This window comes from Stegostoma tigrinum, chromosome 5, assembly GCF_030684315.1.
Source record: "Stegostoma tigrinum isolate sSteTig4 chromosome 5, sSteTig4.hap1, whole genome shotgun sequence".
In the NCBI taxonomy this organism is placed as follows: Eukaryota; Metazoa; Chordata; class Chondrichthyes; order Orectolobiformes; family Stegostomatidae; genus Stegostoma; species Stegostoma tigrinum.
Window position 1 is genome coordinate 124,977,190 of NC_081358.1, and position 12,896 is coordinate 124,990,085.

The 12,896-nt window shown below is 43.0% G+C and overlaps 1 protein-coding gene across 3 annotated transcripts in view; it reads left to right on the forward strand.

Annotated features, from left to right (window-relative positions):
* kctd1 (potassium channel tetramerization domain containing 1) overlaps positions 1-12,896 on the forward strand; it is a 145,029-nt gene that overhangs the window by 54,335 nt on the left and 77,798 nt on the right. Inside the window, exon 2 of one of the 3 annotated variants that reach the window (XM_059646262.1) lies at positions 1,096-1,960. The exons of the other annotated variants lie outside the window; for them this stretch is intronic. Within the exon in view, the coding sequence (XP_059502245.1) occupies positions 1,096-1,960 (865 nt within the window). The remainder of the gene's footprint in view (positions 1-1,095; positions 1,961-12,896) is intronic. 3 annotated transcript variants of the gene reach the window in all.

The window sequence follows — 12,896 nt, forward strand, 5'->3', positions numbered from 1 at the left end:
CCAATCCTCACCCGCAGTGGGAACTAGTGCTAATCACTCGGTCTTACCTCATGATATGACTTCTGGCCTAATTATTTTCTTCTTGCCCTTTTTAGACAATTAAAAAAAAATTTTGTTCTGTGAAGGCCATGCACCCCCTGATGGTCTGTCCTTTTCTAATAAAGTCGGTTGAATGAGATTGAAATTTGAAGGTTTCTTTTTCTCAGTAGTGAATCAACACATCTTGCTACTTTTATTAAATTGAGAACCGCTGGATTAATTATTTGTCTGCAGGTGAGAAACAAAAACATAATATCTGGGGGTTAAATATTTTGGATAGTTGCAGCGTCAATGTATATGAGAATCTCTGACCACCTACAAAGTTTTGTAATGAGTCTTCAAATTGTCAAAAGCATTAAGTCCCTTCCCTTCCCAAAATGGCGTCAATAGGGAAAATAAAAAAGGTACCTTTTAAGTCCGGATGGAAGTGTGCGAGGTAAAAATTCCAGGATTGAGATCAATCATGGAATAGTTAGGTAAATTATGATACTAAAACTGTTAAGGAGTTACAGTTTGTCCTTTTTATAAAAATCCCAGTAAAACCCAAGTACTCCAATACTGTGATACGACAGCCCTGGTCAACTTTTTTTCAGTTTGTGATAATCATAAGACGCGATTATCATGCCAGATCAACATGAGACAATGCGTGAAGTACCATGATTTCAAAGCATTCTTTCTCCTTAACCCATTAGCACCTGACTAAATACTCCTGCTCTATAATACATGTGCAGGTTGCTTGATGTTCGAGGGAAACTGGGATAGCTGTCAGTCTATGATGGCCATCTCAGGTGCTAGTGGGTACCTTTGTACATTTGAGTGGTTCTGTCAAAAGCAAATTGCAAACCAATTTACAATAGTGTGCCTAAAGCACTGCAATGTTCCCTGCTTGTATGCACCTATTTACGTGGACCGGTGCAGGAAGGTGACATGGTGTGCCACCAGTATTGATTAGTACGTAGTGATTTATTTTTAAGAAAAAAAAACTCCTCTCTTTTTCCCAACGATTACTGTATCATGTCGTCAAGACAAATCATGTCGTGAAATCCCTATCACCAGGTCCGATCTGAGGAAACTCTACACATCCAGCGCCTTTGATACCAACACCCCGTTTGGGTTGCTCAATAAGGTGTGGTTCGAGATCTGCATGTACTTCTGCACGAGGGGGAGGGAGAACCAGAGAGAATTGGAGGAGGATTCCTTTGGCTTGGCCACTGATGAGGATGGGCGAAGATTTGTCTGTTACAAAGCATGTGGACCGTACCATAAGTCTCGCTCCGTAACCTGGAGCAAGAAGAGAATGGTGAATGATGAGGAGAACTTCCCTAGGATGTATGAAACAGGCACAGAGTTCTGCCCTTATGCGAGTTTTATTAAGTATGTTTCGAAACGCAACCCCCTGTGTAAGGCTTTCTTTCAAAGACCCAGGGATCATTGCAGTGAAGGTGACATGACCTGGTATGAGAACAAAGCTATCGGCAAGAACTTGCTGGGCACTCGCATGCAGATGTTGTCCAAGGCTGCCAAGCTCTCTAAGACGTACACCAATCACTGCATAGGGGCCGTCTCCATAGCTACTCTAAGCAGCATTGCAGGGATTGGCAGCAGGCTGGCTCCTCACCGATCTCCCCAGGACGCTAACGGGCCAATCCAGCAGCAAACATGCCCATATGCATTGCAGCACCATGATGGAGAGACTGTGGGGGTGAAAGTGGAACAAGTGGTCAACCCCGGTCTTTGTGAACCGACGCACCTGGACGAAACGGTTCCTCCATCGCCAAAGAGACCATGTGTCCGCTCCTCTAACCCTGTAGATTCCCAGCCTGTGATTCCGCATAGAACCGATTTTCAGGAATCCATTCTTCTTCAGGAATCCGCTGGCCAGCTTGGGACCACTCCATCAATAACCATTTCAACAAACCAGGTAATGCTTTGTAATCATAGGTTGATAAGATCATTACAGAGTTCGACAACCAACTTTTGAATTAAAAGAATCCTGTGATATGACTTGTGCTTTGTCAAAGTCACTGTCAGTTTAAAACCATTTAGGAAATTAATGTATTTATTTTAGGGCAATTGCTGTTTTGAAGTGTTAGCTTAAGTGTGTTTATTGCCTTATTCTATCATCATCCCTAATTCAGAACAGAAATATAACAGAGTTCATTATTCCCAATTTCTCCTCCACGTTAAATACAGTCTTGACATGGACAATATTTTGCCTTGCTTCTGCCCTAATTCAATTTAACATATTCTCCTTCAAAGCCCCTAGGTAGCTCAAATTAACTGACAGGCAGTGATATGCCGTTTAGAGCCCCTTTTCTTAAATAGGAACATGGGACTTAGGAGCAGGAGAAAGCCATTCATCCCTTTGAAACTGCTTTACCATTCAGTGAAGTCATGCCTAATCTGGTAGTGGCTTCAACCTCACTTTCCTGTTGAATCCTCACCCCTGTTCACGAGTGTTATCAAGTTGCCATAGTCCTTCCAGTTCATAGGGCTACTCTCTCTGATCAGAGAGCGATGGCTGCTGGTAGTTTCACCTGAGGGTTACCATGCCTCAGGTGAGGGGAGGGGAGGGGTTGGGAAAGAGAGTCGTTCATGGTAACCTCAGCTGGTGCAGGAATTGAACCCACACTGTAGATCCCTCTCTCCCTTCTCTATCAAAGATCTGTCCAACCCACACTTGAATATATTCAATGACCCAACCTCCACTGCTCGCCAGGAAGGAAAATTCCATAGACACACGACAGTTTGAGAGAAATATTCTTTCCTCACCTCTGTTATAAAAGTAAAAACCGAAAGAACTGCAGATGCTGTAAATCAGAAACAAAAGAAGGTTGCTGGAAAAGCTCAGCAGGTCTAGCAGCATCTGTGTAGGAGAAAACAGAGTTAAAGTTTCAGGTTGTTCTGAGGAAGGGTCACTGGACCCGAAACATTAACTCTATTTTTTACTTCACAGATGCTGCCAGACCTGCTGAGCTTTTTCAGCAATTTTGTTTTTTTTCTTCTGTCTTAAAAGTCCTTTCTTCGCCATGTGTAAAACACAGATTATGAGAATGTGTTCAGAGTGGAGACTAGCTCCTGTGAAGCAAATCTGATTTCCTGGGACAGGCTCCATTTTTCCCTGCTCTGAGGAGCATGTGACCACATCATTATCATATTGCCTCTCTGGAATCTTCATGCGTCACGTTCCAACAAGGCTGGAAACAGTTTGGACAATACTCGCATGACATTCCTTGGCTCATCTTAAAGATTTAATGCGTTCGGCCTTTGGCCATTTGCGGTTTAAGGAATGATCCTTTTCAGAAGGTCTGAGAATGTCATTGACCCATCTTACATTTGTAGGGGCTATTGTGACTGCTTGCCAGGGACTTGCTCCAGAGGTGTGTAGTAAGTCTCTGTATGGGTCAATTAGAAAATATCTATGCTTTGAGATGATAATGTGATCGCACAAACCTGTCGTGATTTGAATTTGGATGAGGCGCCATTTTTCAAGTTTGTATAGAAAAGAAATTTTTCTTCAAACACTAGCTGAGAAAACTTTGCATAGTCGTTCGAGTTGGCCCTTCTGCCTTTTGAACCCACTTTACTATTCAGTCAGTTTTTTTTAAAGGCACTCTATTGTATTTACCCACCCTTGGTCCTTATCAGTTGCCCTCGTCCTGACACAAGCCGGCCCAGTCAAACGATCAGCACCCATGAGATGTAGGAGCATACATTGGCTATTCAGCCCATTGAGTCTGCTCTGCCATTTGTTGAGATCATGGCTGATTGACGATCCTCAACTCCATTTTCCTGCCTATTCCCCTTACTGATTAAGAGTTTGTCTCAGCCTTGAATATATTTAATGACCTAATCTGAACAGCTCTCTGTGGTAAAGAATTCCACAGATTCTCTCCCTTCTAAGAAATTCTTCCTCATCTCTGTCTTCAATGCATGACCCCTTATTCTGAGATTACACCCTGTAGTCCTAGACTGTCCCCACAAGGGGACTTTTGACATCGATTTTGCCTAGTTCCTTAAGAATCTAGTCTATTCCAACAAGGTCGTCGTGCATTCTTCTAAACTCCAATGAATACAGGCCCAACCTACTCAACCTCTCCTCAAAAGATAGTCCCTCCTTAACCTGGAGTCAGACAAATTTCTGTAGACTGCCTACAACATCAGTATATCTTTCCTTGAATAAGGGACTCAATACTGTTCACAGTATTCCAACTGTGGTCTGAGTGGTGCCCTACATATTTTTAACAAAGCCTCCCTATTTTTATACATTTGCCTTCCCTATTACCTGCTGAACTTGGAAGCTAGCTTTGTGTGCTTCGTGGACAAAGGCTCTCAAATCTGTCTGTCCAATAGCTTTCTGCAGGCTTTCACCATTTAAGTAATATTCTACTCGTCTGTCTGAACCAATGGGTGGTGGGACCTTTACGGATTCTTGCTATCCTTTGTCCATGGAGAAAAAGCTTTTATGTTTAAACTATTCCAGGGATTTATTGTTCGTTTCTAATTGCACCTCACCCCCAAGGTAAAAAAGAAGGTAGCAGAGAAATGCTTTCATGAACCTTTGCAGAGCTGGGAATGTAGGGACACCCATATTCTTGTGAACTTGCTGTCAGTATTGGGTATGGTGAAAATGGCTGACACTTAATTGTCCTCTGAAACTGCTTAACATACTGCCCAGTTCTATCATTGAATAATGGTAACACTGAGTTTTGCAAGAAGGAGTTAGATATAATTATTAGGGGTAATGGGAATAGGGAGAAAGCGGGAGCAGGGTGCTGAGTTGGGGTGGCACAGTGCCTCAGTGGTCAGGGACCCGGGTTCATTTCCACCCTCCGGCGACTGTGTGGAGTTTGTGCATTCTCCCTGTTTGCGTGGGTTTCCTCCAGGTGCTCTGGTTTTCTTCCACAGATTTGCAGGCTAGGTGGATTCACCATGCTAAATTGCCCGTAATGTGCATATTAGGTGGGTTAGCCTTCGGAAGTGCAGGGTTACAGGGATTGGGTAGGTCTGGATGGAATGTTCTTCGGAAGGTTGGTTTGGACTTGATAAACTGAATGACCTGCTTTGACACTGTAGGGATTCTATGAACAGCCATATTGAATGGTAGAGTAAGCTCAAAGGGCCAAATGGCCCACACCTGTTCTTAGTTTCTAATTTCTATCAGACCATTCCAAATTCTGAAAACACTTCGGGTGTCCCTCCACCTTGAGGTGTACAGTGGTTCAACATGGTAGCTTGCCATCACGTTCTCTGGGGCAATTAGGGATGGGAACTAAATTTTGGGCCAGCCATTGAGGCTCACATCCCATGAAGGAATTAAAAGAAATACTTACCTGATTTTACTTGTGCAGTATTTGAGATTTCATTGAGGGAGAAAGAACATATAAGCAATTAGTTGACTGTAAGATTCTGGTGCAGGAACCTCATCTACAAACATTTCGCATGTGTATGAAAGCTCATTCTTTCCAATAGAACTACTGTAATTCAAAATTGAACTATGTTTAGGTAGGATGGGTGGTGAGAGAATTTGCAGGTAGTCATGTTCCAAGTACCTGCTGCCCTTATCACAGAATTGTTACAACTCAGAGGAAAACTTTTGGCCCATTGTGTGCATGGTTGCTCTTCAGATGATTACCATTATCTGGCCCCAAACTTCTGCCGTTTCCGCATACCCTTGCACATTATTTACATCCAAATAATCATCCAATGTCCTGTCAGCTGCACCAGCTACAGATTAATGGAGGTAATTATCAATGGGGAATGTCATTTTCTCTTGGCTCTGCATACCCATTTCACCGCCAGTCCGCTGAGTGTAGAAAGTAATGCAGCAAAGGTCTAGCCATCCACCTGTTAGTGTGTGGGGATGTGCAGGCTAGGCGGATTAGCTATGGGAAAGGCAGGGCCCCAGGGATATATTCCTGGGGTAGGTCCGGGTGGGCTGCTTTTCAGAGGGTTGGTGTAGACTTGATGGGCTGAATGGCCTGCTTCCACACTGCGGATTCTGTGAAGTCTTCCGTACTGTTTGTAGTGTGTCGTCAGGACCTTTGCAGTGTTCACTGTCTCCAGTGTTTCTTAATATCACATGGAGTGATTTGGCTGAAGACCAGCATTTCTGATACAGCGGACTTCTGCAGGAGGAAGCTATGTTGGATGAAATGAAACAGTTGAAACAATAGCTGGTTTCCACCACCTGTGAAGGCAGGAGTATCAGCATCCTAGCTAAACAAGGATTCGAGAATTATTGTTTAGAGGAAAAGTTTGAAAAATCACTTCACGGCAGTGCAGGCTACTGTTTCATGTGAAGGTGAGATGAGGTATTAGTTGTAACTTGCAGTGGATTGCCTGAAGCAGATTCTGTAGTTGTTTGTGAAGAGGGTTTTGGATAGATTTGCAGTGTATCAGGATAAACTAAATTTATATGGGTGGTGCCCAGACCAGCACTAGGGCCAAGATATTTTACAGTCTTCAGCATTACTAAAAAAGTACATTTTCTCAAAGCTATTTGTCTTCCAGTCATTGGGACAGTTTGCAAGAGATAACTTCTCTATCAAATTGCTGAGGTATATACTGTGGGAAGTGAGTGCTGCATGGTCAGCATGTGGACTGACATTTATACAGGGGTTGACATTTAGAAGGCACCACCAAATGACAATTGACGGTTATTGCCAGACTTTGATCAAATTTTAAACCTGACTCTGCTTGATCAAGGCATTGCCCTGAGAAATGAGAAAAGCAAACGTCTGTCACCTCTTGTGTGTCTACGTTTTTTTCTGTCCGCAAAGGTTAGGGCCTTGTGTTTTCATAGACCCAGCTTCCAAGAGCGTACAAGTGCCCGGGCCAGCCTGACGATTCTAATTTGGCTGCTGTTATTGATTCTTCACACACAGGATTATCCAGTCGTTGTTCTCCAGTTGCAGAATTACATTTAATGTTGGACACTTGTAAGTTATGTAAGCACATATAGGTTGTATAGGCTCAATACCATGCAGGTTGCCCACAGATAGATTTATAATCTATTAAAGGAACAATCTAATTGCATTAGAAACATTTCAGAGTTTGTTTGATTTACTGTAGTTCCATGTATTGAAATACAGAGATAGTGCTGTTTTGCATGCTGTGCCAGCAGATTGTACCCTAAGTGCATTAGGGTAGCAGAAAGGAGTACAGAATAGTGTTACTGCTGCAGCGAAGGTGCAGAGAGCGAGAGAGAGAGGTCAAAATTAACATTTAAGATTTCCATTCAAAAGTCTGATAACAGTGGAGAAGAAGTGGAAATGACTATTACGAGGGGGCATAATTTTAAAGTGAATGGAGGAAGGTATGGGCAGAGGTCAGAGGTAGGTTCTTTACACAGCGGTGGGTGTGTGGCATGTGCTGTCAGCAGTGGTAGTGGACTCATACTTTAGAGACTTTTAATCGACTCTTAGGCAGGCACATAATGCAGGGTATAATGTACGTAATACAGAATAATGTAGGGTAGTTTGATCTTTAGTGGGATAATAGGTCGGCACAACATTGAGCTGAAGGGCCTGTACTGTTCTATGTTCCTGAATCTATTTATACATGAATTCAACATTATTTTCTGCCTAATGGAAGAGGGTAGAAGAGAGTACAACCGAGGTGGAATAGGTCTTTAACTATGTTGGTTGCTTTCCTAAGGAAGTGGGAAGTATGGATGGACTCAGTGGTTTGAAGGCTGGTTTGCACGATGGACTGGGCTAATTGCTGGGATGAAGGTGTTGTATAAGAAAGCGTTGAGCAGGTTTGCCCTGTCGTTGAATGAAGGAATGAGTGAAGAAGAATGAGGTGATTTTATTGAAATGTAGGATTGTGAAGGTGGGTGCTGAGATATTGGTTCTCTTCTTGGAGGAGACTAGTTTCTTCATGTTATTAATTCATAGGGTCTGGACATCACTGGCTAGGCCAGCATTTATTGGCATCCCCAATTGCTTAGAGGGCAGGAAAGATTGCTGTAGGCCTGGAATCACATGTAGGCCAAACTGGGAAAGAATATTGTTGTCATTCCCTAAAGAAAGGTATTTCCAACAAGTGGCAAAAGTTTTTGTACTCATCAATTGATTCTTAGTGTCAGTCTTTACTGGATCCTGATTCCATCACCTGCCATGGCAGGATTGAACTATAGAACATTACTTGGGTCTTGGCGTACTAGTCTAGTAATAATGCCTCGGGGTTCCTCTACCCCACCCCCGAGGAGCAGTGCTAGAAATAGGTCAGTTCAGAAGTAGTACAGATGAGGAGCCAATCATTTATGGGACAGGAGGAGGACAATGCAGTCCATATGTAGGGAACAATGCAGCCATTCCCTCCACAACCCTCCTACCTGTAGCGCTGCAAATTTATTTTCCTCAAGTGCCCATCCAGTTTTATTTTTAAGTCGTTGCTCATTTCTGGTTTTACTTTATGCCGGGCAAAAGGGCCACGTCATCACCACTAGCTGCTTAAAAAAAGCTCTTCTTCAAGTTAGTGTTGTATCCCTTGCTGAAACCTTAAATCTGTATCCCCTTGACTTTGTGCCAACAGCTAGTGGGAAGAGTTCTTTGTTGTCTGTCTTGCCCTGACATGTCTTAATCTTATACACTTTGCTACAAGGCAAACAACAAGTATCCAAAATCTCCTTGGAACCAAAATTCTAGGAGTCATTTCGGTAAATGCTATATTGTCGTGATTGAGAAATGAACAAATTAGGAGCTCATTGGTACAGAAAGTTCCACAGATATCCCCATCCTCATAGGTTGGTGAGCCTGCTTATCAGTGGAAATAATAAGGTCGAAAGTATTTGCAACAATCTTCAGCCAGAACTGCCAAGTGGATGATCCATCTCAACCTCTTCCAGTTGTTCCCAGAATCGCAGATGCCAGTCTTCAGCCAATTTGATTCACTACACATGATATCAAGAAACAATTGAAGGTGTCGAATATTGCAATTGCTTCGAGTCCTGACAACATTCTGAAAGTAGCATTGAAAACTTGTGCTGCAGGACTTGCCCCACTCTTAGCCAAGACATTCCAGTACGTTTTCAACATAGGCATCTATCCAGCAATACGTAAAATTTTTCAGAAATGTCCTGGTGTATAGAAAGCAGGACAAATCCAAACGAGCCAATTACCTACCCATCAGCCTACTGTCGATCATCAGGAAAATGACGGAAGGTGTCATTAACCGTGCTAACAAGCAACACCTACCTACTCAGTGACACCCAGTTTGTGTTCCGCCAGGGCTACTCAGCTCCTGACCTCACTGCAGCCTTGGTTCAAACACAGACAAAGGAACTAAATTTCAAAGGTGAGGTGAGAGTGACCGCCCTTGATATCAAGGCCACTTTCGACTGAACGTGGCATCAGCGAGATTAGCAAAACCAGAATCAGGTAAAAACTCCCTGGTTGGAGTCATATCTGATACAAAGAAAGATGGTTATGGTTGTTGGAAGTCAGTCATCTGAGCTCCAGGACATCTCTGCAGGAGTTCCTCAGGTAGGGACCTAGGCCCAACCATCTTTAGCTGCTTCGTCAATGACCTTCCCTCCATCATAAGGTCAGAGATGGGTATGTTTGCGAATGATTGCGCAGTGCTCAGCACCATTCGCAACTCCTCAGATACTGAAGCAGTCCATGTCCAAATGCTGCAAGATTTGGACAGTACCCAGGATTAGACTGACGGGTGGCAAGTAACATTTGTGCTACACAATGAGCACCTCTGTTGAGAAAATTTAACCAATTTCCCTCGACATACCATGGCATTGCCATAGTTGAATCCCCCACTATCAACATCCTGGCGGTCACCATTTACGAAATAATTGAACAGGACACGCCATATGAATACAGTGGCTACAAGACCAAGTCAGAAGCTGCAGTGAATAACTCACCACCTGACTCCCAAAGCCTGTTCACCGTCTACAAGACTCAAGTCAGGAGTATGATGGAATTCCATGGATAAGTGAAACTCCAATCATGAAAATTTTTTGTTTGATTGCCACCATGTCCACAAAAACATCCATTCCCCACACTGTTGCTCAGTAGCAACAGAGTGTACCATCTACAAAATGCCCTGAAGAAATTCACCAAAGATCCTTACGAGCATCTTCCAAACCCATGACCACTAGCATCTAGAAGGAGAAGGGCAGCAGATACGTGGGAACACAACAACCTGCAAGTTCCTCTGTAAGCCACTCACCATCCTGACTTGGAAATATATAATCATTTCTTTTAGAGTCACTGGGTCAAAATCTTGAAAGTCCTTCCCTGACAGCATTGCAGATGTCCCTGCATTCCGTTGATTGCCGTGTTTGAAGAAGCAGATAATCAACACTTGCTCCAATGCGACTTGGGATCATCGATAAATTCTGGCCGTGCCAGCAGCAACCATGTCCCATAAGCAAACACAAAATAAATCAAGTGCTTTCCAAAGTGTGATACACAGCAGTAGCCTGTACTGTATCTGAGGCCTTAACCACAGCTTTATAAAGATTCAATATAACTTGCTGTTGTATTCAGTGTCGCTTTACGAAGGCTCGGATCAAGGAAATTTTGAGGAAGAATTGCTTCTGCCTTGGCGTTGTGAATCTTTGAAATTCTCTAACCCTGAGAGCAGTGGAGGCTGAGTCAAGGATGAGCCAGTCAGATTCTTGTATTGTTGGGGAGTCGATGGCTATGAGGAGCTGCAGGAACATTGAGTTGAGACCAAGGTCAGATCCTGTATGATCCTGTTGAATGGCAGAGTAAACCTGAGTGCTGAATAGCTGAACCCTGCTCCTGATTTGTGTGTTCTTTATTTTGGGAATTAATTTGAAGGGCTATTGGGGAAGATTGGGTGCATGGTATTAGATGTTCTGGCTATCTCTCAAATGAGGAATGTGGTATATGAGTTTGTGCCAGTGTGCTGCCAAGTACGTTGGCCATACATTAAAACAGCTGTGAGATTGTATCAACTGGCCTATCACTTTGGCTGTGTCCAATATTAGATGTCATTCTGAGATTGAGCAACATTTGCTACATTATCCCAAGTTTGTGAAGAATTACATTTACAAGCAGTTTAGGATTATCAGTTGAGCTCACACTGGAAGTTGCATACATTAATACACCGGTTCCTGTTCTTTCCAGTCAGTAAGAACATGTACACACAGTGCCTGTTTCAACTCAACAACGTTGATTGCCATTTTCTGGTTCATTACTCAGGAAGGTAATGTCTTGACCATACAAAGTCAATCTGGTTAATTGTCAATCGTCATCTAACAAGTGCATTATTCAAGACACTGGCTGTACCAAACAGAGCCCACTTGCCATCAAATTAGCACTTTCCTCACAGAATATGAATGTTGCTTTCATTTTTACTTTGGCATTTCTTGCACATTGTTGTGGTGAGCACAAGATGACAAAGTTCAGAATTTTGCTCTGAAACAACTGTTTGAATGGGACCAGTTTGGTAGTTCTTTACCAGATCCAGCGCAGACATCTTGGCTTACTTCTGTATCATTCTATGCCTTCCTTCCACTTTGAGTATTTTGTAGGAAATCTGTTTTAAAATAGATAATTGAAGGTTGAGCTCCAGAAAGCCACTGATTAAACTCAATTACTTGTTGCAAGAAATGTTCCGTCATTAGAATCGAGAGCTGATGAAGACACGAAGACCATGTTCTAATCCAAAACACACTGATAATTTGCCATAACCACTTCTGACCGTGTTATGCAATATGCAGTCTGATTGTGTAATAGACAGCTTTTCCTTTAATGTTGAGCTATTTTAATATTAGCTGTAGATTGAGCAACTTCTTCCTTGTGGATGGTTGGGTTGAACTAAGAGGATATCATTATTGGCATTGGGTTTGCCGACGGTATACAATCTCTATCTTAGCATCACAGCCACCCCATATTGGTTGACAGATAGTAGAGATGATAGTGGATTGTCCCTTGAGAAGTTGTCCTGTCTTTCCGCCTTCTTCCGTGGCTGTTCTTGTTGAAACTAGTTTTAATGATGGATCACTATTTTGCTGGTGTTTAGACATCTGTTTGCCATGTGTTGATGTTGATAAGGTAGACCTTTGTGGAGGGTCTGAGACGCATTTCCTTTGAACCTCATCGGAACAGGCTCCCTGCTATAGCTCTGAGCAGAACACCTATTGTTCAGTCCCCAGTTGGGCATGTTCCCTCTATCTCTGCTGATGTGAGATTGTCGTGTCTCTGAGCATCGGAGAAAGCTGCTGCTGCTGTTTTGCAATTGATTCATGAGTTTCTTCCGAGACGGTGTTTAGGATTTTGATCAAATGCCTTGATATGGAGTCTTAAGTTGTCCATACCGTCATCAGTACGGGGAGAGTCATTACCTGACACACACAGAATCTTGTCTCAGATTCTAAATTTGTGTGTTTACATTCCACTCTGAGTATTTAATCGTAGTGGAGGATTTGAAGAATCTCTGTACTACATGCCTTTTAGATAAGGCATGACCAAAGGCACTATTTTGAAGAAGAGCAGTGGAGATCTTGGAATCATAGACTATTCCCAGAACAGAAGGAACTCATTTGGCATGTCACATCTCTGCTAGCTGTCTGGAAGTGCAACTGCCTGCCGTTTTCTCAAAGCCCTGCAAATATTTCTCTCCAGATATTGAAATCTCTCTTGAGAGCTTTGAATCTGCCTACCAACCAGGAGAAAGCAGGCCACTTGATTGGCACCACATCCACAAACATCCACTCCCTCCACCTTTTGTGCTTAAGACTGTCTTGTAATTCAGTAGTAGCAGGGTGTACTATCTACAAGATGCACCGCAGAAATTCGCCAAAGATCCTTAAGCAGCACCTTCCAAACCTACGACCACTTCCACCTATAAGGACAAGAGCAGCA